Here is a 26,023-nt window from a genome sequence, read left to right as displayed (position 1 = left end):
TGTGCCCACCTCTCCCACCCCACCTGCCAGTACCCAGCTCATGCTCCCCAGGCTGGTCCGACATTTCCATCACATACAGCTTCAGGCCCTGGTGGCTCTTCCCGATGCTGTAGATGCGGGTGATGTTGGGGCACTGCTCGTTCACCTGCTTCATCAGCTGGGGGGTGTAGTGCACCTCCCATGGTGCAGGGCATGGGAGGATCAGACCCAGGGGTCAGACCACATGTGGCCACGGAAGGACTTCAAAAGCTTGTGGTGGCCCATACAGATGGGGACACCACGGCACAGTACAGGAGTGGGCAGCAGCAGACCAGAAGGAAGGGTCAGAATAAGGGAGGCACCATAACAAGGGAAACTGGGGCAGTTTAGGGGTCAACAGGAGGGTGAGATGAGGGTGGACATGAGGGCAATCATAGCCAGTTATGCCCTGGTAGGCGGAGGACCTGAGATGGGCAGATCCCTCCCTCCTGGGTCATAGGGGTTACCTTCCTCATGGCTTTATAATCATGATGCCGGAAGTCCAGTGTGTCGGAGGATCCCAGCACAGGGACCTCAGGGAACAGACCATTAGGATCTGGTAGAGGATGAGTTCCCAATAAAGGGGGAGTTCCCAGTGGAGGGTGCGCCCTGCCCATCCAACCCTTGTCTTTACAGCCCACCTGAGACTGGACAGGCTAGGATCTCTGCCCGGAGGCAGGATGCACCTCCCTGGAGCCAGGTCTGGGGCAGCAGGCGAATGAAACGGGCCACCTGCGGCTCAGGCAGGAGGTTCAGCACTGGTGTCTCTGGGTCCGAATTGGCAGGAAATACCTGGGGGCATCAAGTTCTTTGTAAGGGTGGCTTGAACCCCAGCAGCCAGCCTGGCGGAGGGCCCAGGGAAGGAGCTCAGGCCGCTGAGCTCAATGAAAAATCCACCCCGGTAGGCTCAGCTGGAGACTTGCCCACTGTGTCAAACACAGACCGCTGCCCACAGCCTTTGCCAGCAGGCAGCCCTAGGCAGCCACACTTTCCATTTTGGTCACAGCTCATTAGACCAATATGGCCATGTGACTCAGGAGCAGCCAATCCTAGAGGTGGCCAGGACCCCACACTGTAGCCTGGGGTAAAAAGGGGTCATTGAGATGGGGAAGCCAGAGCTATGAGGAGGTGAGAAGTGATGCAAGGACCAGGGGCCCATCACCAGAAAGGGTGTTCCAGCAGGAGGCTGTGGCATGGAGGAAGGACTGGGGGAGGATACAGGCATCCAAAGCAGCCTTCCTCCCAAGGCTGTCTGCTGGGTGCCACCCATCCTGACAACAACCCCCCTTCTCCTGGGATGCCCAAGTGGACACCTGTTCCTTGTCCTCAGAGGAGCCCCAGCCCAGCCCAGCACCCTACAGTGGGCCAGGAGCCCAACTCTCAGCATAGAGGGCCCCAGCCACCATGCGACCTCTCACCGCATCCATCCCACTGCTGCGATTCTTACTCCCCCACCAGGTAAGACTGTCATTGCTGAACTGGACCTTGTATGATGTGACCCAGTCATACCTGGCAGGAAAGATGGGTAAAGATGATGGGTGGCTCCCAGGACTCCCACCCCAGTCCTCCTGAGTCTGCCCATGACTTCCCTGGTCTGGAGATATCCTGCCTCACCTCCAGATGGAGTTCCTGCCCTGTGTGATAATGCCTGAGAAGTGGGTGGGGTGCCTAGCATCCACCTGAAGCCATGGCTCGGCATCCTGCCGCTCGGCACACCAGGCACCATCAAAAAGATCACCATCCTCCAGGCCTGACTGTGGGCACAGGACACAGTAATCACAACCAGGCAGGCAGTATGGGGTAAGCCTTAACCGAAGGTGGGAGGGGCAAGTAAGTAGGTCCTAGGGGTTGCCTTGCTGACCTGGATGTTGAGCCGTCCTCGGTGTGGTCCAAGACCAAAGGACTGGCTGCTAGATGCATCAAGCTGGTTATCTGAAACTCGCAGGGACTCCAGGCCCAAAGGGGGACAGTCTGGGACAGGGACAGAGCAGTAAAATGGGACCAGAGAAAGAGTGGTCAGAGCACGTAGGAAGCTGAGCCTAAGCTTGCCAGTGTGTTGGACAGGCTGGGGGCATGTCTATGCCCAGGAGACCAAGAGCTACATTAGTTTGTGCCCCAGAGACTGCAAGTCTGGGCAGGGCCCCTGAAACGGTGGTACCTGGTTCTTGCTTCTCAGGGAGGTCAAGGGTCCTGGCAGGGCTGGTGGTCACTGAAGCCCTGGCAGTCACCGGGGGTCTGGAGGGAGTTAGCTTCTTTCGCTTCTTCATAATGATCTTTTTCTTCTTGATGACTCGAATCCGGACATGCTGTTCTGAGGTCCCTGGGGACCAAGGAGGCAGAGCACCAGGGAGGGAAAGGATGACACAAAACCCCAGATGGAGAGGTCTGCCAGCGCAAGAAAGCCTGCAAGTCCACAACAGGCCCCACCACACATATCCAAGAACATTGGCATGGACTTAAAGGCCCACAGGCTGACCCCCAACCTATCTCTCCAGCCACTTCCTTGATTCCTTCTCCCCTCTGACGGCTTGGCCCTCACCAATAGAGAGCTACACTGCCACTAGGAACTATCTGCTTACTCCAAAGAGCTGAATTTGGTTTTTTAACTCCTTCTTTGCCCGGCTGTCCGCTTCCCTGTCATCCACCACCTTTGATTTTATTGCCTAATTCCCATTCTTCCTTTGCATCCCAGCCCAGATACACTTCAAGGAGCCTTCCTTAGCTCCAGACTCGGTCTCATGCCCCAAAGCCTCTGTACCACCTCCATCATTATGTTTGCCGTCTGAGCTGAGATGTCCTGTCCTCAAATCCATGTCTGCCCGGGTGCTCAGGCCTTCCAGAGCTGGACCCCTGCCCTGCCTGCCCTTCAGTACAAAGCATTCATTGAACAGGGCAGGTGCCACTAGTTCCCCACCCAGCCTAGCTCCACAGATGCCCCTAGAACATGCTGTACATTTTTGTGTTAGGTGCCCTTTGCCTTTGCACAGACTGTTTCCTTCCTGGATGCCTTCCTCTTCAGCTCTTCCTAATTCAGAGATACCCTTCAGGACCAGTTCCACTTGCCTCTCCCAAGAAGCCCTCCTAGGCTGCCAATCCCCTTGCTTTCCTCCTCTTACTCCCACATCTGAAAAGGTGGGAAGTCAGGCAGCCTTCCCCCTCCCTTCCCCAGGCAGTGCCACGTTCCTCCTGGCAGAGAGCTCTTCTTCCCTTCCTCGGTTCTTTCCTTCCAGGCCCTGCCCTCAGTCTTGCTCTGCACCCTCCTCCTTTGTCTGCACCTCTTTCTCCCCTCCTCCTGGCTCTGGCCTCAGTTTCCTCATCTGTGAAAAGGGAAAGTTTGGGGCTGGAAGAGGCAGCATCCAACTGGTTCCTGTCCCAGGACTGCTGACTTGGTTTGGCAGGGAACTGGGGCTGCTGACTCAGCAGCCATTGTACTGGGCAGGGAGCGTGTGTGCGTGGGGAAGGGTCGCCACACAGGGGCTGGGCACGGAGTGTGGCGTGTGTGGCGTATGTGTGGTGTGTGTGCGCGTGCTGGGGAGGGGTCGCCACACGGGGGGCGGAGGAGTGGGACAACCGGCCCGCGGAAGAAGCGGGCCGTGGGTCGGGAGCTCACCGTTCTTGTTCCCTGCGGACAGCTCTGCCTGGCTGCTACGCGGGGCCGGGGTCGAGACCGGGGCCTCGGTGGTCGCGGGCGACGCCAGGCCCAGCACTGAGGCGCCGGACGCCCCCAGACTCACCCCGACGGCAGGCGCGAAGGTGGCCAAGGCGAGCAGGAGACCCCACATGGCTGGGCCCAAAGTGAGGACACGCGCTGGACCCACGATGGCCGGTGGGTTCGCCTCTTCCTGCTGGGGCTCGGGAGCCCCCCGCCCCTTCCTGCCGCCGCCGCACGCCCCCTGCGGTCTTCGACACGCCCACAGCCCGCTAGTTGGCCTCGGACCCTGGTTTTTTTTTACCACATATTATCCTCTCTCGGCAAAGACCCTGCACCCTGGATTCCACGCGATCCTGTGCGCCTGTCCCACAGTGGGCACTTACTGTGTACCATGCCCCGTGCCAGGCGCTTTACCCGTGGCCTCTCAGACAAATCTCATCTTACAAACTGGTAAACTGAGGCTCAGGGCGGCTAATTGACTTAGCCTAGGTAGCGAAGCCGAGAACTTTGGGGAGGAAACTACAACCCGAGAGGGAAATCTATCCAGTCAGAACCCCCTGCCAGGACGGGTGGGACGGAAAGAAGGGTGAGAGGAAACTGAGGCGGCGGCTGGTGTACGGGGTGGGGGAGGGCTGGCTCTCCAGGAATTCTTCTGAAGGACACCCAAGGGGCCCAGCTAGAGGCGGTGCTTCCCACCCCCCCACCGCGGCGCCCCGCCTCTCCTCTCTCTTCCTTTCCCCAGCCTCCTCTCCTTTGCTCACCCGGCTGCCACGTTCCGGGGTTACATAATCCGAGTAGAGGCGTCTGAGCCTATGCCCAGCGGGCTGGGGCAGGGGGTGGAGGGCGAGGCTGATGCATGTCCTGCCCTCCCCCGCCTCACTCTCCTCTGGGAGCCGGCAGCCCTGGGTCTGTGTCTTCGGGACCACCTCCGACCCCGGGATTCCAGAGCGCAGGACCCTCCCCATCCCCCTCCGATGTCCCCTTTGGCTCCCCCACACCAGGGTCGCCTCCCCAGAAGGAAGGCATTCGTCCACTGTGCGCCTCTGGCCGGGGCTTTGCCTTTGCAAGGATCCCGCCGGGGAGACACTGCCATCCCCAAGTAAGAAGAGATGCCCAGAGGTGGCCGGGAATCCTCCGGAGTGCGCGGGGCCCCTGAGCAAATGTTTTCTGCAAGGTCACTACCCACATGAACAATTTGAATTACCCTAAATCTGCGTGTCAGCACCAATCTCGTCGGATCTCTCGAAAGGAATATGCGCTCCTGGAACTGAGACCCACCCCCAGTAAGAACGATCTCATAGACTCGAGTCCCGGAGCTCCTCAAGGCATTTGGTCCACCCCATGCGCTCTGGGTAGAGAACCCCCGAAAGGGAGTAACTGGGACAGGGCCCCCGCGGGTCCTGCTCCCGCCTTAGAGCGCCCCGCCTGGACACTACTGCCGGGTCCCAGTCACCAGAGGAGGATCTAGAAAAATTCAAGGAAGGCATGCCGAAGCGGAGGGTCCCTGAAGCGCCGGGCCGAGTCAGCGGCAGAAAGACGGTACTGCGGCCCCAGGCTTCGCAGAGGTGGGAGGCAGGGAGAGGCTCTGTGGAGCTAGAAGCGGGTCTGTACGAGTCCTGAGGACTACTCCACCTCCCGCCAAAACCAAGTCTGCCCACTTCCCGGGCCCCACCCTCATCCAAGTTTCACAGAGTGGTGCAAGAGGGTCGGGGCAGAACCTGGCTAGGACAGGTCAGCCTCCTGAGGCTCCCACCTCCTCCAAGCCCTTCCCTACACCGCAGCCAAATTGTCCTAGTGCGCTCACCTTCCAGGCTATTCCTGAAAATGTTCTTCCCCACCCACAGCTTTCCCACCTCATCTCCCTGTGTTCTCCCCCTGGCTCATATCTCTCCAGCCACACAGGCATTCTAGGTGTTCCTCCAATGCACCAGACCCATCCAGCCTCAGGGCCTTTGCACTGGTTCACCAAGTTTGTATCCTATCACTCAGATGGCCTTTCAATGTTACTTACTTCCCTGACCATTCTGACAAAAGTAAACTCCAGCCTCTACACGTACTATATCCTCTCACTCTGTTTTGTTATTGATTCAAGGTACTCAACCCTCTCTGAATATATCTTGTGTTATTTATTATGTGTTCTTTGTCTGGGTCCCCACTCCCACCCAGCAGAAGGTAAGCAGCCCCACAAGAGCCTTTTGCACCCAAATATTCACAGCTGTACCTCAGGGCCTAGAACAGTGCTTGGTCTCTAGTCAGTGCTCAAAAGTATGTGTATAATATGTTCAAGGTTAGAGGGAACCCAGGGCTGGAGGGAAGCTGGCCTCCTCAACAGTGCCAGGTTTTACAGGAAAGGAGTTGGCCAGCAATGAACTGGGAGACCTGCCCCCAAAGAGACTGGTGGGACGGGGCATGCTGGCCATCTCCCACCAATCTCCCACCTTCTCACGCCCCTTCTAACTTGCTCATCCCTTCTGTTCTCCCTGCTCAGCTGCTGCCTTTGGCCCTTGCCATTTGGTTGCCTAGAGCTGCAAAGGCACCAAGTCCAGAAGCAGGGTCTAGAGGTGGCGGCTTCCAGGGTGCAGGTACTTGCACAGCCAGATCTCTAGCCCTGGGAGCCAGGTGGAGGTTTTTTCGTGGCCTCCCGAGAGCAAGGTTATGTTGCAAAGCACAAATGAGCAAGACTGAGCTGGACTGGGTGGAGATACCTGCCCCAAAGGGATTTTGGCTTAAGGGATGGTCTGGGACTCTCCTGGTTGCTCCCCAGTGTGGTCAGGTGGCTGGAGGCAGAGATGATAGATGACTTTGGTGCCACACAGGCTTAATGTCACATCCTACTTCTGCTGTTCATTTTGTTTGCGTATCCTTGGGCGGTAATTTTACCTCTCCGAGCCTCAGTTTTCTCATCTGTAAAATGGGAACAATAATATCTTCCTCTTTGGGTTGCTGTGAAGTGAGATAATATGTGGTTCCTGGGGGCCACTACCAGATGAATTAAAGGTAGGGAAACAGCTTAACACAGTCCTCTTGCTCCCACATACGCAGATGGAATAAAACATTATCAAGAGAAGAGAGGAGGCTATGTGTCTGGCTGTACAAATTGAGAAGTAGGCAAATCTGCTGTCTCTCTGTGCCTCCTAATCTCCTGTCCCTGGTACTCACTCCCCACTAAGTGCTCTCCCTATGATGCAGGTGAGCTTTGATGGGGACTCCTGTGGCACCTAGAAGCATCTCCCCACGTGCCCGTCTCCCCTCACCACTACCTCCCCCAGCTATCTCTCTTTTGTACATCAACATCTTCTAGAGCCTTATTCCTCAAAGTGTGGCCGAGGACCAACAGCATCAGCAACCCCTGGGAGCTTGTTAGAAATGCAGAATCCCTGCCGAGACCTACTATATCAGAATCTGCATTTTAAAAAGATCCCCAGAGGATTCAACCCTAGGAGATTCAGGTGGGCTGAGAAGCATTAGGTGTAGGTTTAGAGCAACTCCATCTAAAATACATGAGATTCACAGCTTTCTGAGTTTGATGGTGTTTGATGCTGTTACTGGAAATTTTATCTCAAGCCATATGAGGACATCCACGTAACATTAGGAAATTGGTATTTCATTCATCCTGGGAGGGTATATTCCTGATCTCCACCAAAGGACCCTATACTGATTTGCTTGTTTTAAATGAAATCATTTTAATCGGAATACTACAGAATATAATTTTTAAGACCCTTTTAAAAAATATATTTATTTATTTATTTTGGGTACACCAGGTCTTAGTTGAGGCAGGCAGGATCTTCAGTTGCAGCATGCAGACTTCTTAGTTGCAGCATGCGGAGTCTTAGTTGTGGCGTGCATGCAGGATCTAGTTCCCCAACCAGGGATCGAACCTGGGTCCCCTGCATTGGGAGTGTGGAGTCTTACTCACTGGACCACCAGGGAAGTCCATGTAGAATATAATTTTAAAGGTAAATCACATATAGGCCTGTAACAGAAGATTCTTCTCTATGCTTCTCTATTCTCAAGTCAACCACTTTTAGTTCTGTTTGTTATTCCTTCTTGTATTTACCTTTATGCTTCTATTGCTATTTCTTGGATTTTTATGTTTAGATGTTATCTGTGGATTTCCTGCTATGGAATTAAGGATTTAGCTTTCCTACCACCCCTCTCCCCAACATACACCAAAATACACATACACATTTCCTCCTGCCATCCTCCCAAAAGAACTAAATCACTGGAGTCAATATTCAGTGCTTATATTATGACCATGTAAAGATTATTGTTCAACTTTTTTTGTTCCCTGGAGTTAGCAATTACTTTGTTTTACCATTTGCTTGGTTTTCAAGGCACTAGTTGCTAATTCAATCCCAAAGCTTCCAACAAAACTAAACATTTTGCATATGTCTAAAAACAGCAGATAGGGACTTCCCTGGTGGCGCAGTGGTTAAGAATCTGCCTGCCAATGCAGGGGACATGGGTTCGAGCCCTGTTCTAGGAGGATCCCACATGCTGCAGAGTAGCTGAGCCCGTGTGCCACAACTACTGAAGCCCGCGCGCCTAGAGCCCGTGCTCTGCAACAGGAGAAGCCACTGCAATGAGAAGCCCTCATACAGCAACGAAGACCCAATGCAGCCAAAAATAAATAAATTAGAAAACAAACAAAAAAAACCCAGCAGATAATCAGTTTCATTTTCTTCTGGAGACATCCCTCCTGGAGCATCTATCTTTTGATTCCAGGCTGGGTTGCTTGCTTTCTTCGCCTGGAAACATAGCTGATGTCCCAGGTCTTTCTCATCACCACTCTCCTGTGTTTAGCCTCACTTCTTTCTTAGTTTAGTTCCTTATTTTTCTGAAGCACATGCTCCAGTAGCTTCCTAAGAAAGAGTGTATGCAAGGTCAAGTTTTTGAAACCTTGTTTGGCTTAAAATGTCTTTATTCTACCCTTATACTTGATAATCGTTTAGACAGATATGTTACTAGGTTGTAAATCATTTTCCCTCAGAATTTTGTGGGCATTGCTTTATTGCTCTGGGAAGACTCAGAGAAAGGCAATCAATGAATGGTTCCAAGGGCTGGGGGCATTGGCTCTATGACTGTTGAGCTCACCACCACCAAAGATCTCAAGGTCACCAGGCTTGAATCTTTGAACAGAATCCCCTGGAGGCAGATATGCAGCCGGACCCTTGCTCTGTCTCCTCCTCTCCTAGGGCCTGTGTGGTCACTGTCCCCCTACCCCTACCTCCATCAGTTTTCCTTCGAAGTATGATATGTGAACAAGGATTAAGTTCTCTCAGTTATGACCCATTTCCACTCTTGCCTCTCAAGTCACTAAACTGAACCTCTGTAACCATTTACAGATTATTAGTGGAGATAGGTTTCCTTTCCAGGTGACCAATCCCTTCATACATGCTCATTTTCCATAATTTCATTCTTGGAGGGTGACCTTAATCTCCAATTTTGGGGTTACTATGTTGTAGCCCTCTTACAGTCATTCTCTGTGCCATTTCTGGAATGCCAGTATCCAGAACACCTCCCACAAACAGCAATGCTTCAAACAGCTAAACAGCCCCTTCCTGCCCCACCCCCATTTGGTAGGTCATGTGGGAGCCCTGCCCCAGAAAGCCTCTGGTTGCTTCCTGGCAGAGTCTATCTCTGCATTCCAGGACTGCAGTTCTGAAAAATCCCCCACAAGAGCCCACAGGCCTCACCCTACTTTCAGGGGAGAGAGCTGGGGACAGACAGATTGAGTGACTTGCCCCTGGACAACCAGCCCCGGGAACCCGAGAGACAAGCAGCCCTTCATCCTGTGGTAAGCTGCCCAGGTGGTGATGGGGTTATAATGCCTTCCTGGCAACTCAAATCCCCACCGGAGGGCCCTAGGGCGGAGAATTAGCAAAGACAAGAGGATTAGTCTTAGCTCTCAAAAGTCAGACCTCCCTTTGGCTAAACTCTGACTAAGCTACCCGCTACTTATGAGGCCAGAACCAGCACTAGCCTGCCCCTTACCCCAGGTCCCCACCTGGCAGTAGGTCACAATGCTCCAGCCGCCCAACCCACCAGAATGGCTGACTGAAGTGGGAGGGGGTGAGGAGGGTTTGGTGGGTGGGTGCGTGGGGACGGGGAGATTTCTAAGGAGCCCAGCTCCCCACTGCCTGAGCTCACCCTTGAGTGTCTGCCAGGGCCCCACCCCCTCCCATGGTCCTCCCCCCAATACTTCTTCCCAGCCCTAGTCCTTCCTGTAACCTCCACCTCCCTCCATGACCCGCCTCTGCTTACCCAGGCCCAAAGCCCTTGCTTATCCTGTCCCAGTCCCTTCCAGGGGCGTGGGTGTGGGGAGGGATCGGGTAGCCCAGTGGGTCCATGTGTGTCCCCCTGGGGCCCTAGCCAGGCCCAGGTCCTGGACAGTGTCCTAGGGCTGGGGGCACTGGGGCTGGCAATTCGGGCAGTCTTTTCCACAGCTGGCTCAGCCTCGCTGCTGCTGCTACTGGTCAGCTTACTGGCCTTCGACCTGCTCCACCGGTAAGTGGACAGCAGCCTGGCAGGTTGGGCAGGTGAGCAAGGGGTCAACCTCCCAAAGCCCAGCTGCCACCCTTTCTCTCCACAGGCCTGCAGGTCCCACCTGGCCACAGCACACACATCTCACAGGAGGCCAGAGTCAGGGGGCCGGCGAGGGTCCAGGGCAGCAGCAGGCTCCACTCCTGCCCACAGTGGCAGTCACAGGACGACTCAGCCTCCAGGAGGCTCTGCTGCTGCTGCTCCTGGGCCTGGGGCTACTCCTGGGAGCCCACGGCATGCCCTTGGCACTGCTTGCCCTGGCTTTCTGCCTCCATCCTTGGGCTTGAATGCCCTCCGGAAACACACTGACAATGCTGTTTCCTCAGGCCTCCTTTCCTCCACCCTGGTCTGGGAAGGTGGGAGAATACTCCTTTATCCCCCAGCCTGCACCTACCTTGGGGGACCTCTGAGGTCTCCCCACAATGTGGACAGTAGATACCTAGGTCTGAGTCCGAGGGCATCAGTAAAAAGTGAGATAAGGGACAGGGAGCCCAGTGCAGGGAATGGAGCCATCTCAGAACCTCTAGGTTAGGGGTCACTATTCTGGCCTCCACTGTGGTTCTAGAGAATGAGGGTCCAGAGAGAAAGAACTGTAAGAGAGTGGATTGGGACTGGATATTGGCCAGCAGGGAAAGGAGGGATCCAGAGAGGTCTTTCCATAAGAAAACATGAGAAACTACATCTGTGGGCTCACCAGGCTCCCTGCCAGCCTGGAGGGTCCATGAAAGAGGCTCAGGTAAGCCTCACATCCTGCAGTGTTTCCTCTCTTGGCTGGACCCACCCTAGTCCAGGTCACAATGGGGCTCCTTTGGGAAGGGTGGGGGCAGTGAGAGTGGGGGCTCCACTCTGGCTGGACGCTGCAGGAAGCAACATGACCTAGGTGGCTCTGCCCAGAGGTAAGACCCATGCCCCAGCTCAAAGCCCCACCACACCCATGCTGGTACCCTCCTGACCCCTGCACCCTCACCCACCCTAAGGTGCCAGGCATCTCCAGGGCTGCTCCTGCAGCTGGCGTGGCTCTCTCCCCAGGTGCACCAGAGGTGATGCAGCAGCCGCGAGTGGAGACGCATGCCATCGGGGCTGGTGAGGGGCCACAGCGTGCGGTGCCCTGGTCGGCCTGGGTCACGCGGGAGGGCTGGGTGCGCTGGTGCGTGTGCCATGTGCCCCCAAGCTGGACACAGTGGTGGACCACGTCAGGCTGGCGGCAACCGCTGCTGCAGTGTGTGCTGTGGGGTCTGGAGGGGACCCTCTACCTGCTGCTGGTGCTGATGCTGTGCCACGCGCTCTTCACCACCGGCTCCCACCTGCTGAGCTCCTTGTGGCCCGTGGCAGCTGCAGCATGGCTCCATCTGCTGCCGGCTGTCCTGCTGCTGGTGCTCAGTGCCCTCCCCGCCCTGCTTTTCACTGCCTCCTTCCTGCTGCTTTTCTCCACACTGCTGAGCCTCGTGGGCCTCCTCACCTGCATGTCTCACCCAAGCCATGCTCAGGACTTGGACCAATAGAAGGGCAACCCCATCCTGCTGCTTGTGTCTGTTGAGCCCTGGCCTAGGGCCTGAAGCCCAGGGGAGAGGGAGGGCAGTTGGGACCAGGGCCTTCCTGCCTCAGCAGGCCCCAGACCTTCAGGCCTTAGTTGGGACTGGTCAGGGCATGCATGATGTTGCTGGAACTGGCAGGGTAGGCTGTCCTGACCTCTGGGCACCTCCCTCAAGCTGATGCTGCAGGTACTTGGGGTGGGGGGGCAGGGACTTTGAGAAGAGACATTAGGGCAGAAGGCTTAGCCAGGGGCAGAGCTTGACCAAGCCGTCAAGAGCTCCCACATGCATGTGGTGACACCACTGGGGCCCCCTTAGCAGCTGGCGGCATCTTTTTTTTGCAGCTGCTCAACTGTCTCAGCTTCAGACTCATAGAGGACTACTTAGGTACCTCTGTATTTGCCATTCCCCCCACCAACCTCCTCTTTCCACTTCCCCAGGCTCTAGAAAGGGCCCACTGACAGAAACTTAGCTGCGAGAGGTCTAGCCAGAAGCCTCATGGGACCTCAGCCAACTCACCTTCCGGACCTTTCTGCCTAAGCATTCCCCCACTCCCTAGACTTCCTACCTCCTGCCTCAGTCCACATCCCCACCTCTGGGAAATGGGCCAACCAGTGTAGTGAGGTTCCCAGAGAGCACTTACTCTTTAAGACTCCTGAGGTTTGCTATGGAAAAACAAACAAGAAGTCCCATTTCACCCACCTATGCAATGTGTGGCCTTGGCCAATTAGTTTCTTTGAGCCTTGGTATTAAGTGGGTCCTGTCATGGAGCTGTTGTGAGTCAAAGGCAATAATACCTATGTGTGAAGTACTTTGAAAAGACCAGAAAACTGCACGATATTGTATTGAACTCTAAACAGCAGGAAGCTTCTCCAGGCCTTCAGAGAAATGTTCTGTCATGGATACAACTAGGGCCCTACCATGGTAAACAGCGGATGGACGAATGTGAACAAAATGTAAAAGGTTGTATGCCATGAAATCTCAAAATATGCAGGTGTCGAACTCTTCTGATTGTGAAATGCTTGGGGCTGGGGCTTGGTGCCAGGAAAAGTCTTGCACAGCTATGTGAGTGGGGAAAGCATGGCCCACGGGTTTCTAAAACCAATCCAACAAGCTGCTTACAGCACCAGGAGGGCCTTGGAAGGTGGCATCCCTTGATGCCCAGGATGCTGGCTGTTCACACATCAGCTAACCCTCCAAATAAAACAGTGAGTGATCAGTTACTACAGGTAAGACATTTGATAGATAAGACCCACCACCTGACCCCCACCTCACTCCAGACCTCCACCTAATCCCTGACCCTCCCCAATCTAGTCTTGACCCCACTATATACATAACCCTAAAATCCCTGTTCCTAAATCCCTCAACCAAAAGGCCCCTCTCCTGCCAGCTAAATACTCAAGCCCTGGGGACCAGCCCCTAGAACCCAGGTTCATTTTTGCTAAAACCCATTCGCTGCGGAGTTTCATAACTCTGGTCATCTGGCCACTGGTCATCAACAGCAGCTCCTGAAACCCCAGACACAGTCCTCCTTTTTTCCTTTCAGTTCTCCCTGAAATATGACCTGGTAGCAAGGGCAAAGGCAGGACATGGAGGTGGAATAGGTTCATGGTTAGCACGGGCTCTGGTGTATTAGCTGAAGCTGGGTTTGAATCCCAGCATTGTCACTTTCTAGCTCCATGGCTTTGGTAAAAATTGCTAAGCCTTCTTGAACTTCATTTTCCTCTTGGTTAAAACAAAGGCAAGAACACCTGTCTTGGGGCCCCTGTGGGGCACTTGGTATGTGAGGCAAAGTTTCTGGACTGACTTCTCACACCACAAACTGTAGCTATGCTGTTACCATCCCATTTTAGAGATGAGAAGTCAGGCACAGGAAAGCTGCTTGCCAATGGCAAGGCCAGGTTGTTTTGAGTCCTAGTCCAGCCTAACAGGCTACTAAAGGGAAAGCAATGGAGGAAATATAACCTAACTGAAGACCCCAGGGCTTCTCAATGCCTGTTCTTTAAGCTCCTGTCAGAGATGAAGCCAGGATGCCAATCTTGGGCCCATCATTGACTTGGCCGTGCATTGCTAGCCAGGGACATCACTCCAGAGCCTTGGGGCCACTCTGATTGAGAGAGGAGGTTTCGGCCCAGACCAGACACACTGGGGGGCAGGATTTTGGCAGGAGCAAGGAGAAGGCCTTCTTCCCTTCCCCACATAAATATATATCTTCTACCCTCCTGCGTTGCTGGTGTGGGGTAGGGTGGCACAGCCAGACTGGAGAGCAGATAGGCAATACTTATCAAATTAGATCAACACATACCCTGTGACCCAGCAACCCAAAATGAATTCTCACAGAGGCCCATAATGGCCTTGTTCCTCAAAGTGTGGTCCCAGGGCTAGCAGTATAGGCATCACCTGTAAACTGGCTACAAATGTAGAGTCTCAGGCCTCGCCCCAGGTGTGATGAATCAGAACCTGCATTTTTTAACAAGACTCCCAAGGGATAACTTTGCACACTGTGAGAAGTGCTGCAGGTGAGGGGATATGTGGAGGGGATACGTCTGAGAATGATGATTGCACTCACTGGTGGTGGCAGGAAATGGAAAATGTGAAACATGGTGGATGAGCACTGTGGAGAGGAGGCAGCAGTTAGAAAGGGTGGAAACTATATGGATTGATCTTGAAATCCTAGTGTTGAGTGAAAAGAAGCTGAATGAAAAATAATGCAATTTTTTTCACACAAACTTAAAATGCATGCCAACAAAACCAGACACTTTCTTCTTCTTCTTTTTTTTTTTTCTTGATAAGAACAAAAAATAGAATGGAATGGCGAACTCTAGAGCCAGCCAAATGGGATGGATGGAGTACACAGATAAAAGGAAATAAAGTGAGGGACCTTGCAGAGAGGAAAGAAAAACATAACTCCTGAAATTACTTTAAATGTAGACAAAGTCATCCATTTAGACTTAAAACGCTTAATAATGCAAGCCTGGGGAGAATGAACATGCTAGAATGAAGTTCTAAGCCCTTCCGTTTGGGCCAAGAAGGGAAAGCTGTCCCACTGGCCTCAGTGACCTGGGAGGTTGGGTGAGTTTTCTTTGCTGGCCCTACCCCATCCAACCCCGCAGCGGGCTCAGATGGGGTGGGGTTCCAGTAACGCTCGTGGCCTGGCCAGAAAAATAATCAGATCAGGCGGAGCATAAAGAACCGGAGTGGAGGAGGTGTCAGCCGCAAGGGGCCTTGCATGTGAGAAAGCAGAGAGAGGATCCACAGCGGCATACACGCACCCTGGGGGGGCGCCTAGGAGCAGGAGCGCCCGGTAGGACTTTCCTCTGCCCCAAGGACCGGGGAGCAATGAGTAGGAGCGGCCAGGATGCGGGAGGGTCAGAGAGGGCGGTGTCAAGGGGGATCATAAGGCTGGGGGCTCCACTTGAGCTAGAGTTGTCAGTGGCCACCCTAGAGGGAAGAAGAGGGGTCTCTGGAAGCAGGCGGTGCGGCGCCCAGGGAACCGCTCAGGACCAGCTACGTGAAGCCGGGAGGGGGCGCTCTCACCCAGACGCTTCTGTGCCGGGGAAAGGGGGCGGCCTCGCCCCCGCTAGCGGGTGAGGGGAGCAGCACTACTCGCCGAGAGTCCGTGGCCACAGAGAAGGAGGGGGCCGACTGGATCCTTGGGGGAGGAGGAGGAGGAGAAGACCTGCGCTGCGCGGGGAGGTTGCCCCAGGAGCGACCTCTAGGCTCAGGTGCGCGGGAGAGGGGTCAGGGCGACGGCTGGAGAGCGCCGAGCTCGCGCGTTGACCGTGGAGGTACAGTTGGGTGGGCATGGGCCTGATGTTGGGAAGGAAATTCCTAGCCTTGCCAGGGATCAGAGGGCTGTGGGCACCCACATAGGGTAAGTGCTAGCCACCCCCGTAAATCAACACCTCCCCCCAACCTCCACCCCACCCCCGGAATCGCAGCCCCTTGACTCGGTGCATGGCTTGCTCCCCTAGCGGAGACCTCCAGCTCTGGCTACGAAGAGTCGGGCTTGGCTGGGTGTGGGAAGGAACTGAGGAGGGGGAGAGGTATCTCCCGGGCCGGGCCGGCAGTGGCGGAGAGAGTAGATCCTGGGGCCAGGAAGGAGCATCTCCGGCCCACTGGCGGCTTCATTGACTCCTCAAAATCTCCTTAACCCAAAACTCTAGCCTGAGTTCCCCAGCCTGAAACCCAGAGGCATCGAGGGCAGAGCTCATGAGAATCCAGGAGAAGGAAGGGCCCAATCTAGCCGGCTTCACTGTCTCCGACTGCTGTCCTAACCCTACTCTATTATTCCATCCTTCCGGGGTTAAAGACCTGTCTTTTGTAAGGTTCTGTCAGGATATGGATGCAACCAACTTTGGACAAGTTATTTTCTGCTGAGCAAACATTTCTATTACCTTTCAAATATTTTCCATCTTCAAAATAGAAGAACTTAGGAGCTGTAGCTTTTATCATATTTTCTGGCCTGTGTCTTCAAATGTCTAAAACCAAAAAAGTTTTAAAAATTGATATGTGATACTGTATACTTGCAAAATATTTGTAACATATATGTAAGTTGTGAAGCCCTCTAAACCCAAGGATACCACATCCATCTAAAAGCCAGATGTTATGAGAATAGGTCCTCTTCCTCTGTGTTCATCTTCTGACTATACAAGCTGGAATTCCCAGACAATGGTATATGGAATTGCTGTTCACAGGTAACTTTGACTTGATCCTGATTTTGAAATAACTGCTTTTAGGTTTCCACCATTAAGAATTACTGTGGAGTTTTGATAGTTAACTTTTATCCAGTCAAGGAAATTCCTTTCTACTCCTAGTTTGCTAGTAGCAGTTTTGATCATGAGTGGATGTTGAATGTTAAAATTTTTTTTTCTTCATCTACTACAAGGACTACTTATTCTGCTTTATTCTGTTTATATGGTGAATTAAATTTTTAGGTGTCTTTTTAATGTTAAACCACTCCTGGATATCCTGATTCTTTTTTTTTTTGGCCAAACTGCACGACTTGTGGGATCTCAGCTCCTGACCAGGGATTGAACCAGGCCATGGTAGTGAATCCTAACCAGTAGGCCACCAGGGAACTCCACTGGTTCCCTTTTAATTGACATATAATTCATACATTTTACATGAATAACATGCAGAAATATCGAGGGTATGGCTCAATTAAAAAAATTTTTTTTTGCCCTCACTGCACGGCATGCAGGCCGACCTGGGATTGAACCCATACCCCTGCATTGGAAGGGCAGAGTCTTAATCACTGGACTGCCAGGGAGGTCTCTGGCTCAATAAACTTTAACATATTTGTGTGTCTTTGTGTGGCCATGTAACTACCAGCCAGATAGAACTTTTCCATCATCCCAGGTAGTTCTATCATGCCCTTTCCCAATCAATACCTCCCCCAAAAGGTAACCACAATTCTGATTTCTATCACCACAGATTAGCCTATTCTTGAAATCATGCAGAATAAAATCATATAAAATGTACTCTAGTTTCTGGCTTCTTTCAACATTATATCTGTGAGATTTATCCATGTCATTGCATCTATCAGCATTTGTTTTCCTTTATTACTATCCCATTGTATGGGACGAATATCCACTCTCTTTTTTTAAAAAAAATTGTTTTTGGCTGCATTGGGTCCTCGTTGCTGCGCGCAGGCTTTCTCTAGTCGCGGTGAGCAGGGGCTACTCTTCATTGCAGTGCGCGGGCTTCTCATTGCGGTGGCTTCCCCCCGGCTGCGGAGCACAGGCTCAAGGCACGCGGGCTTCACCAGCTGTGGCACACAGGCTCCGCAGTTGTGGCTCACAGGCTCCAGAGCACAGGCTCAGCAGCTGTGGCACATGGGCCTAGTTGCTCTGTGGCATGTGGGATCCTCCCAGACGAGGGCTCAAACCCATGTCCCCTGCATTGGCAGGCGGATTCCTAACCACTGCGCCACCAGGGAAGTCCCCACTCTCCTGTTGATGGACATTTGGCTTGTTTCCAAGTTTTGGCTACTATAATAAAACTTCTATGAATATTCTTGCACAGGTCTTTTGGTAAATCTGTCTAGATGTACTCATTTCTCTTGAAGTGAAATTGCTGAATCACAGAGTACATAAATGTTCAACTTTAGTAAATGCTGCCCAAGAATTTCCAAACTGATTTGTATCAAGCAGTGGTTCCACTGCGTTTTTCAGCCTATCCACCTAATTCACTGTTTGGAGTTTCTGCTCTTTCCTGGTCATCAGATATGGTATTTACATTTCTGTTTCTCATTTTCACTTTTGCTTGGGTGATTTCTGAGAGGAGGAGGGTTCTAATCAGTCTCCCACATGGGCTCAGGAGCTTTTTGTTTAGTTATCATGCCCTTTCCCAATCAATACCTCCCCCAAAAGGTAACCACAATTCTGATTTCTATCACCACAGATTAGCCTATTCTTGAAATCATGCAGAATAAAATCATATAAAATGTACTCTAGTTTCTGGCTTCTTTCAACATTATATCTGTGAGATTTATCCATGTCATTGCATCTATCAGCATTTGTTTTCCTTTATTACTATCCCATTGTATGGGACGAATATCCACTCTCTTTTTTTAAAAAAAATTGTTTTTGGCTGCATTGGGTCCTCGTTGCTGCGCGCAGGCTTTCTCTAGTCGCGGTGAGCAGGGGCTACTCTTCATTGCAGTGCGCGGGCTTCTCATTGCGGTGGCTTCCCCCCGGCTGCGGAGCACAGGCTCAAGGCACGCGGGCTTCACCAGCTGTGGCACACAGGCTCCGCAGTTGTGGCTCACAGGCTCCAGAGCACAGGCTCAGCAGCTGTGGCACATGGGCCTAGTTGCTCTGTGGCATGTGGGATCCTCCCAGACGAGGGCTCAAACCCATGTCCCCTGCATTGGCAGGCGGATTCCTAACCACTGCGCCACCAGGGAAGTCCCCACTCTCCTGTTGATGGACATTTGGCTTGTTTCCAAGTTTTGGCTACTATAATAAAACTTCTATGAATATTCTTGCACAGGTCTTTTGGTAAATCTGTCTAGATGTACTCATTTCTCTTGAAGTGAAATTGCTGAATCACAGAGTACATAAATGTTCAACTTTAGTAAATGCTGCCCAAGAATTTCCAAACTGATTTGTATCAAGCAGTGGTTCCACTGCGTTTTTCAGCCTATCCACCTAATTCACTGTTTGGAGTTTCTGCTCTTTCCTGGTCATCAGATATGGTATTTACATTTCTGTTTCTCATTTTCACTTTTGCTTGGGTGATTTCTGAGAGGAGGAGGGTTCTAATCAGTCTCCCACATGGGCTCAGGAGCTTTTTGTTTAGTTCCAACCACTTAATGAGTGTCTACCATGTGCCAAGAAATTGTGCAAGGTGTCTTGTATCTCCAGGAGCAGATGAGTGTTGAACATACACATGAATGTATGAGACTGGTATAGGTGAGATCTAGCCAGATTCCAAACTGCATATAAAATATTGACAATTTCAACTCAGCCCTTGATACTTCCCAATCCCAAAGAGCTGCTGACAACAGAGAACCCCTCCAGGGTCTTTGTTAAGTACACGTGTGTTCTGGTGAGGGTGTAAACAAGTGAGACAGTAGGAAGGATGCATTCAATGATTTCTAAACAGCGTGGGTTAAAAGGTCCAAGGTCGCAGAGAGCCCAGAGGCAGGCTCCCCAACTTTTAAGATCATGGCTGGGAGACCTACTCCCTTACACAAAAAGATGCTACTCTGTTCTTCCATGCCTTTATTGGTGACAGCAATGGACAACAACAATGCCAGGCATAGCAAGATACCCTGGCCCAGCACCTGGGGTGGCAAGCAGGCACTGCAGGGCCACTGGCACATTCAGCTCCAGCATAAGATCCACTCTACCCAGGCCACATCCCCGAATGGGGAGGAGGCCATTTGTCCAGTTTGTATGTATGGATCAGCCTGTCTGAGTGTCTGGGACGCTGCCTGCAGGGTGCCCCTGTCCTTGGCACGTGGTAGGGGCTGGTGTGAATACAGCGTGGCATCCCCCGGTGGACGGCCAGGCCCCGGTGCTGACCATGGGGGATAGGGCTGGGGACTGGAGGAGGCAGGGGGCCAGGCACAAAGTTCACTCCGGGGCTACATCCTACAAAAGAACCAGCCATTATCAGAGTGGGCTTCTGGCCAGGGTGAGCCCAGCTCTGCATTCAGGCAGTTCTGGTCCTCCAGGGTGAGTTTCTCTGGGCTTCAATTTCCCCATTTGCAAAATGGCAATACTACTTCCCCTACTTCCAAGTCAGGAAATTGTGACAATCAATGAGCTAATTAATGAGTCTAACAGATGCTGCTCCAGACTCAGTTGTGACTGAACCCAAGCCTGGGGGGCACAAGGGCTACCCAACTCCTCTCAGCCCACCTGGACACAGGAGGCTAGGATGGGGGAGGTTCAAGGGGATGCTGGAAAAGGTGTGCTGGGAGGTTGTAGAGGCACCTACCTAAGTGGGGTGGCATCGAGCAGTCTTCTGTTGGATTAAAGTTGAATTCATGGGGTGGGAAGGGCTGGCCTGGGAAAAAAGGGGGATCCTGGGGCAGGAGTGGAAACAGAGGAGGTGGGGAGGGCTGAGGAAGAGGGTAGGGAAAATGCATGGGAAGGGGTAAAGGAGAGGGTGGGGGCAAGGCCAGCTGCTCCCTGAAGGCTGGGGTCTGCCCCTGGCTCCCCTGGAAGAGATGATCCGGCTCTGGCCAGTCCTCAATCCATGGGTCTAGGAATGGGATGGTTGTTTTAGGTAGGGCTGGGGAGCCAGGCCGCCCTGAACTGTGGCTGTCCACACTTCTAAACCTCTACTCCCTCCTCTTGGAGAACACAGCACCCTCTACTTCCTACCCAGGTTTCTTCATCCCCTCTCATTTCAGGCCAAACCCAAGCTGCACTCTTTCTACCCTGCCTGTCTCAATAGTCAGTGGATTTGCCTTTGTTCTGACCTCATGCTCCCCTCCAGTCTCCTCCCTCTGTTGCCCAGCTCCTGTATCTTTAGCTTTTTCCTCTCCCAGCTCCTTGCCACAGACCAATAAATAAGCTTAGTAAACCGTCTCTCTTAAAAACAAAGATCCTGTCACTTCCTTCTCCCAGTAGGCCCTTGTTCCTTTCATATTTCCTCCCACAAAGAGTATTTTGCCCAGGTGCCATTCTCTCCATCAACTGCTCATTACTTCTTTTAACCCTACTCCACTCCTTCAACACTTATCCTATGAAATGTAACCACTTCCTTGCTTCCTGACAAGTCACGTGGCCAAGAGCCTCTGTCCTCCCTGAAAGTGACTCTACCCTTGTCTCCTCCATCAGCCCCTCTTCCCTTCCAACTCCAAAACATGGCTATTGTTTTCTCTTTCCGTCACTGTTCACATTCATGCCCTCAGCTGCCATCTCCCTGCTGGGCATCACTGACTCCAAATCTACTCAACATCTTCACAGTACCTCAAAGAGATCTGCCCTAACCAAACTTACCAACTCATCTTCCCACCCAACTCTTCCCTTTGATGTTCCTATTTCTGTGGCTCCAAACTGGATTCAGAAGACCTGAGCCACGATAAACTAGCCTTACAACCTTTAGAGCAACCCTTCATTTGTTGGGGATCAGTTCTCCAACTGATTTAGATGAGATTTAGTTCTCACCTAAAAAAACAAAGAAATTGGACTATTATATAATCAAGGTCCTAATTCACTTCCCTGATGCTCCAACTCCAGGCTAAAAGTGACATTCTTGACCTCTCTATGCCCTCACATCCTTTAATGCTACTACAGCCTTCTAACATGACTCGTGTCTCCAATTCAGTAAACACTATCCTGTAGGTAGTATGTACACAGCAATTGTCCTAGACAAGTGGCTTAAAGGGATGAGTTGTCAACAAGTGAGGCAGGAACCTTAGCCTTGGAGGACACGATCCAGCGCAGAAGCAGACATGGAACAATCACTCACGATGTTCCCTTTATAAGCAGGCAGGAACTGAGGGGGTGACAGCACCAGCCAAGGGGCTTCGTTGTTTCTGCCACACTGTCTGGATTACCTTTCCTCTGTTTCTGCCTTTCCACCCCCCACATCTACTCCTATCTAAAAGTATTCCCATTCCTTTTCCGTTTATCTGTAGCATAAGGGTCTCTGACATGCTGCCTTATGTGCTCAATGCTCACTCACATACACATAGGTGACCACACGGCTAGACCATACAGAAACCCAGGGGAAGGAAGGAGCACTCAGGATCCACAAACGGTCCTTCAAGGGGCCTCTACTCCCCTTGAGGATCTCTGTCCTGTTGTTTATGAGCCCTATGCTTTGAGGGCCCTCTTTGCATCACTACCGTCCCCACCTGTGGTAGGGCTCACCATGGGGATAGTCACGCTTCGGCAGCTCCACACCCCAGGCATCAGCCACGTGGGTCAGAAGCAAGTGTGAGAGGTGGCGGTGGGCATGCTGGTCCCAGTGGACACCGTCCCGGTGACGGTGCTGTACTGCATGCCGGAAATGAAAGTGGAGGTCCAAGACATCGAAGCAGTGGTCCCCAGCCAGTGTAGCGCTATAGAAATTCCCTTCAACCACATCCCGCCGCAGAGAGCCTGCCAGAGGCTGGAGCTGAGTGATAAAGTGCAGCATCTAAGAGCCACAGAATGAAGCAGGTTTGGGAGGGAGGGTCCTCTATCTACCAGTCAGCTGCCCCGTCCTCTATCCTAAGGGGCTCTGGTCACTTGCCTCAGGCAGAAGGAAACCCCCAGTGACACGCTCTCCTAGGGGCATTGCCATGTTCCACACCAGCAGGCAGGAGTCTGGCAACACCTGGTCCATGCGCATGAACACCCGCTCCAAGTTCTCTCGGTAGCTCTCCATCGAGCAGCGGCCATACCTGTTGGGTAGCACAAAGGGTGGGCAAGAGCACAGGGGTGGGTGGCCTCTGAGCCATACCTCCACCCCTGGTTTCCCTCTCCCCCTGCCCCAACCTGGAGAGATCCCAGAGGCAGGAGTTGATGATCACCAGGTCCGGGGCAGGCCCATACGTCAGCTCCTCCAGGATTCCCTCGAGGTACTCGGAGTAAACGCGGGTGAGGAAGTAGAAGCGTACAAGGTGGTGGCCAGAACCCGAGCAGAACTGGCGGACCTCTCGGTACTGTGTCCCGTTGTGCAGCTCACCCAGCTGACCCCCAGCCATCAGCTGGTCCTGTTCAAAGCTCAGCTCCCCCTGCCCACCCCCCGACCCAGCTAGTCAGACCCATGCCAGGGAGGAGGACCCTACCAGGCCAGAGTCTGTGCCCACCCACCACTGGCATGGCCACCAAGCTTCCCTCACCTTGGCTTTCAGCTGGGCGGCTGTGAGCAGTGAGTCTTTCTGGAGCAGAAGCACCAGGTCTTTGTACACAGCCCGCTGGACTGCAGGGAGACAGAGATCCTGCGGCTGAGGCAGGCTGCACTCCACCCCAGCTCCTTCCAAATCCAGGCCTCCCATCTTCCCAGGGCTGGGGTTGCCCAACACCACCTTTGTGGAGTGTTGACTTAGAGACAGAAGAGAAGGTGAGGTTACAAAGTCCTGGCACTATCTCTGTTCCTTCTAGCTGTACATCACTTCTCAACTCAGTATATAGTGACCCAAGATCACCTAGCAGAAATAAGTCAGCCAAGTCACCCAAGAGACAGACGGCACAATCCACTGCTTCCATGAGGGACATTGTGGGGGACTGTCAGGAAGAAAAATGCTGAGCAAGGATGGGGTGAAAAGCTTGACAGGCTACATCTGTCAGGACACCTGTGTAAGGCGTTAGGGAAATAAAGAGAAAACCTACTGGACTGTTCCAGACTAGGTATCAGGAAGGTGATTTGAGATGGAGGCAGAGGGTTCAGATGCAGAAAAGAGGCTGCAGGTGTGGGACCGGGAAGTGTGATTCTAGAAGGGCACTCACTTGAGTCCCCCAAGATGACCACGAACTTGTTGTGTAGCAGCTGCTGGACTTCAGAGGCCTGGAATTGGACCATGGTGCTTCCCAGCGGGCAGCGCGCTTCCTCGTTCTCCAGACAGAAGACCATGACGCCGCCAACAACGACGGACTGCCGGGAGATGCCACTAAGCCGCGCGAGGGTGGGGACTCAGGACAGGTTGGCTCCAGGGCCCACACGGAATAAATGAGACCAGCGGCGGCCCCTTCAGGGCTGCTCTGGGCTACAGGGACCAGGTGGCGTTAGCAGAGTGGGGCCCATGGTGGCGCCGGTCTCCATTACACTTGGCACATGAGGCAGGAGGTCGCCAGGCCCGCAGGGCTCCAGGACACCGAGGCGCTTCCCGCGCGGTGCAGCCCTGCGCCCCGCCACGTGCCCGCCGCCGCCCCGCGCATGCGCGCGCTCGCTCGCGCCAATTACCGAGTCCCGGGGCGCCGCGCCGTTCACCCGCGACCCGGGCAGGCCCTCACACCGCGCGCCACTCCCGCAGCGGGGTCCGGGCCTGGCCTCATGTTCCCGCGCCCGAAGAGGCCGGTCGCTTCAGCACAGTCTCTGCCCCGCAGAGCCCGTGCGTCCCGGTTAGCGGTCGGTCCGCAGCCCGACGCCCAGCACTCTCCATGCGTGAGTCGCGGAGGCCCGACAGCGCCTGGGCCCTCCCCGCCCCGGGCTGCGACACTCACAACTCCCACTTCCGGTCACCCATGTCCTGCTCTGCCCGACGCCCGAGGGGACAGGAAGGCAGCAGGGGTGGCCGCCGTGGGGAGTAGGAGCCAGCGCCGGGCCCACCCGGGCGTGGGAGGGGCGCGGCGGCGGCCAAGTGCAGCCGCCCACAGCGGTGACGGCCGTGGCCGCGGCGTCGCCACGTGACCCGGACGGGCGGAAGCGGAAGTGCCTGCCTGGAGCCCGCGCTAGGTGCGTGTCACCTCGGCGCTGGCTGGCTGCCACCTGCACCAGCTATGGACTGCTACACCGCGAACTGGAACCCGCTTGGGGACTCTGCCTTTTACCGGTGAGTCGCCCCGCCCTGCCTCCCACGGTCTGGCTTATCCCGCTCGCCTGGCTTGAGTCTCTGAGCGGAAACGGACGCGCGCGTCGCGGTCTCTACGGCGCTGGGGTCCGCCCCTCGCCGGCTCTCCCGCGGCGTCTACCACTTAACACACAGCCACCTAGGGCCGGGCCTTCCCCTTCTCCGGAGAAGGAAACTGAGGCAACCGTAGTGGTCACACAGGTAAGCGGCACAGCCCAACTGAAGCCCAGGGCTGTCAGCCTCTGGAAGGATGCTCAGATCACTTTGAGGGTGGCCGCCCACGGGTGACAGTGAGTGATCGGTCTCCTGCCGGGAAGTGCTGCTGAAGTCAGACCAGGGGTGCTCCTACGGGGGCTTGCTTGCACGGCGGGCGGGGTAACAGTGCTGACCAAGGCTGGGAGAAGGAGGCGAATCGCCACTAAATCCAGAGGCAGGACGAGTGAGGACCCCCTCCTAGGGGCAGCCCTCTCATGGGAGTCGTGGAGTCCTAAACCACTAATCTTTCTAAAGTGTAGACTGATCACATCATTACCCTAATTAGGATTTTTTCCAATGACTTCTCTTCTTTGAAAAACAAAGTACAAACTCCTTCTCGTGTTATATCTATAAACCGGCCTTATTTGTCTTTTCAACTTCGACTTCAATTTCTTCTTCAACTCCTACCCAAATCTGTGTTCCGGTTGCACAGAACAGGATCCCAACACATCATGACGTTTCAGGGCTCCCTGTGTTCGCACCAGCCTGCAGTTCCTTCTGTGAGCACTGCCATTTCCCTCTTTACTTCACTGGAGAATTCTTACTCATCCTTCAGGACTTAGTTTAAGGGTTCATTCTGAAACCTTCCCTGATCTAAGCCCAACAGACTTGACTTTCAGCTGACTTTCCTTTGGGTCTCACAAGACCCAGTGCTAAGGTCTGTTATGTATGGCACAGTAGGGCAATGTTTGTATAGGTTTCTTCTGCTAAACCAAATTCCTTGAGGGCTGAGAGCATTTCTTGCATCTCTTTATCTCCAGTGCATATTTAGAACAGTGCCTGCTATGTAGTGGTTGCCTAATAAAGTTTAAAAAAATACTTTATTGATTGCAACTAAAGATCACAAAGGCATCGCGTTGGGGTCTTATTTCAATAGAAGACAACTGTTAATGCTAGTGAAACTGTATACCATTGTTATTCACGTTACAAATTTTCACTGTAATCTTTAATACACAAAATGTCAGCTCTTAACACTTCTGAGGTGGACAAATGCCTTGATGCAATTTTTAGAGCTCTGTTGCATTTGTTGTTTATTTCTGATTCTTTTTTTTTTTTTTTTTA

General features: G+C 53.3%; 5 protein-coding genes across 9 annotated transcripts in view; 3 read left to right on the top strand and 2 right to left on the bottom strand.

Moving 5' to 3' along the window:
- The window catches only part of CPXM1 (carboxypeptidase X, M14 family member 1), a 6,316-nt gene extending 2,474 nt beyond the window's left edge, over window positions 1–3,842 (bottom strand). The window contains exons 1-8 of the mRNA XM_024743123.1: window positions 3,629–3,842; window positions 2,177–2,338; window positions 1,880–1,989; window positions 1,633–1,772; window positions 1,437–1,527; window positions 660–810; window positions 486–574; window positions 34–157 (exon numbers count right to left, since the gene is read on the bottom strand). Coding sequence (XP_024598891.1) covers window positions 34–157; window positions 486–574; window positions 660–810; window positions 1,437–1,527; window positions 1,633–1,772; window positions 1,880–1,989; window positions 2,177–2,338; window positions 3,629–3,800 — 1,039 coding nt within the window. The 5' untranslated portion in view covers window positions 3,801–3,842. The remainder of the gene's footprint in view (window positions 1–33; window positions 158–485; window positions 575–659; window positions 811–1,436; window positions 1,528–1,632; window positions 1,773–1,879; window positions 1,990–2,176; window positions 2,339–3,628) is intronic.
- Window positions 3,843–9,915: 6,073 nt separating this feature from the next.
- CUNH20orf141 (chromosome unknown C20orf141 homolog) lies at window positions 9,916–10,500 on the top strand. Its single transcript, XM_024742883.1, is given in 3 exon segments — window positions 9,916–9,985; window positions 9,988–10,177; window positions 10,263–10,500. Coding segments are annotated over 3 exon segments (498 nt in total).
- Window positions 10,501–11,071: 571 nt separating this feature from the next.
- On the top strand, window positions 11,072–11,715 carry TMEM239 (transmembrane protein 239). Of its 2 annotated transcripts, XM_024742868.1 has the most exons (2): window positions 11,072–11,109; window positions 11,191–11,715. In XM_024742868.1, the coding sequence occupies exon 2, from the start codon at window positions 11,257–11,259 to the stop codon at window positions 11,713–11,715; it is 459 nt and encodes a 152-aa protein (XP_024598636.1). In that variant the 5' UTR covers window positions 11,072–11,109; window positions 11,191–11,256. The 2 variants fall into 2 exon arrangements, with proteins under 2 accessions (XP_024598636.1, XP_024598635.1); XM_024742867.1 differs by lacking the exon at window positions 11,072–11,109 and having other exon boundaries at window positions 11,119–11,715.
- A 7,745-nt stretch (window positions 11,716–19,460) lies between these two features.
- Window positions 19,461–24,504, bottom strand: PCED1A (PC-esterase domain containing 1A). Of its 3 annotated transcripts, none has more exons than XM_024743083.1 (8): window positions 24,360–24,425; window positions 23,646–23,790; window positions 23,039–23,118; window positions 22,692–22,930; window positions 22,447–22,597; window positions 22,083–22,350; window positions 20,197–20,463; window positions 19,461–19,847 (listed from the first exon to the last, which is right to left on the bottom strand). In XM_024743083.1, the coding sequence occupies exons 2-8, from the start codon at window positions 23,767–23,769 to the stop codon at window positions 19,600–19,602; spliced, it is 1,377 nt and encodes a 458-aa protein (XP_024598851.1). In that variant the 5' UTR covers window positions 23,770–23,790; window positions 24,360–24,425; the 3' UTR covers window positions 19,461–19,599. The 3 variants fall into 3 exon arrangements, with proteins under 3 accessions (XP_024598851.1, XP_024598850.1, XP_024598852.1); XM_024743082.1 differs by lacking the exon at window positions 24,360–24,425 and adding an exon at window positions 24,100–24,198; XM_024743084.1 differs by having other exon boundaries at window positions 22,083–22,329; window positions 23,646–24,504.
- A 38-nt stretch (window positions 24,505–24,542) lies between these two features.
- The window catches only part of VPS16 (VPS16 core subunit of CORVET and HOPS complexes), a 22,068-nt gene continuing 20,587 nt past the window's right edge, over window positions 24,543–26,023 (top strand). The window contains exon 1 of one of the 2 annotated variants that reach the window (XM_024743080.1): window positions 24,543–24,688. In XM_024743080.1, coding sequence (XP_024598848.1) covers window positions 24,636–24,688 — 53 coding nt within the window. In that variant the 5' untranslated portion in view covers window positions 24,543–24,635. Of the gene's footprint in view, window positions 24,689–24,773; window positions 24,908–26,023 lie in introns of those variants that run through there. The other variant, XM_024743081.1, reaches the window with a different exon arrangement.

This window comes from Neophocaena asiaeorientalis, unplaced genomic scaffold (assembly GCF_003031525.2).
Source record: "Neophocaena asiaeorientalis asiaeorientalis breed wild unplaced genomic scaffold, Neophocaena_asiaeorientalis_V1.1 scaffold82, whole genome shotgun sequence".
NCBI classification, from domain to species: Eukaryota; Metazoa; Chordata; class Mammalia; order Artiodactyla; family Phocoenidae; genus Neophocaena; species Neophocaena asiaeorientalis.
Note: the sequence above shows the minus strand (reverse complement) of the source record. Positions and strands in the feature narration are given on the sequence as shown.

What these genes read in the sequence shown, in the direction of transcription:
- TMEM239 (XM_024742867.1), top strand. Translation starts at nt 11,119, where the DNA reads ATGCCCCAGCTCAAAGCCCCACCACACCCATGCTGGTACCCTCCTGAC.
- PCED1A (XM_024743083.1), bottom strand. Translation starts at nt 23,769, where the DNA reads ATGGTCTTCTGTCTGGAGAACGAGGAAGCGCGCTGCCCGCTGGGAAGC. An exon ending in GGTCATCTTGGGGGACTCAA is followed by an intron (nt 23,119 to 23,645) that starts GTGAGTGCCCTT and finishes GTCTCCCTGCAG; the next exon opens with TCCAGCGGGCTGTGTACAAA. An exon ending in GGGGTTTCCTTCTGCCTGAG is followed by an intron (nt 22,351 to 22,446) that starts GCAAGTGACCAG and finishes TGTGGCTCTTAG; the next exon opens with ATGCTGCACTTTATCACTCA.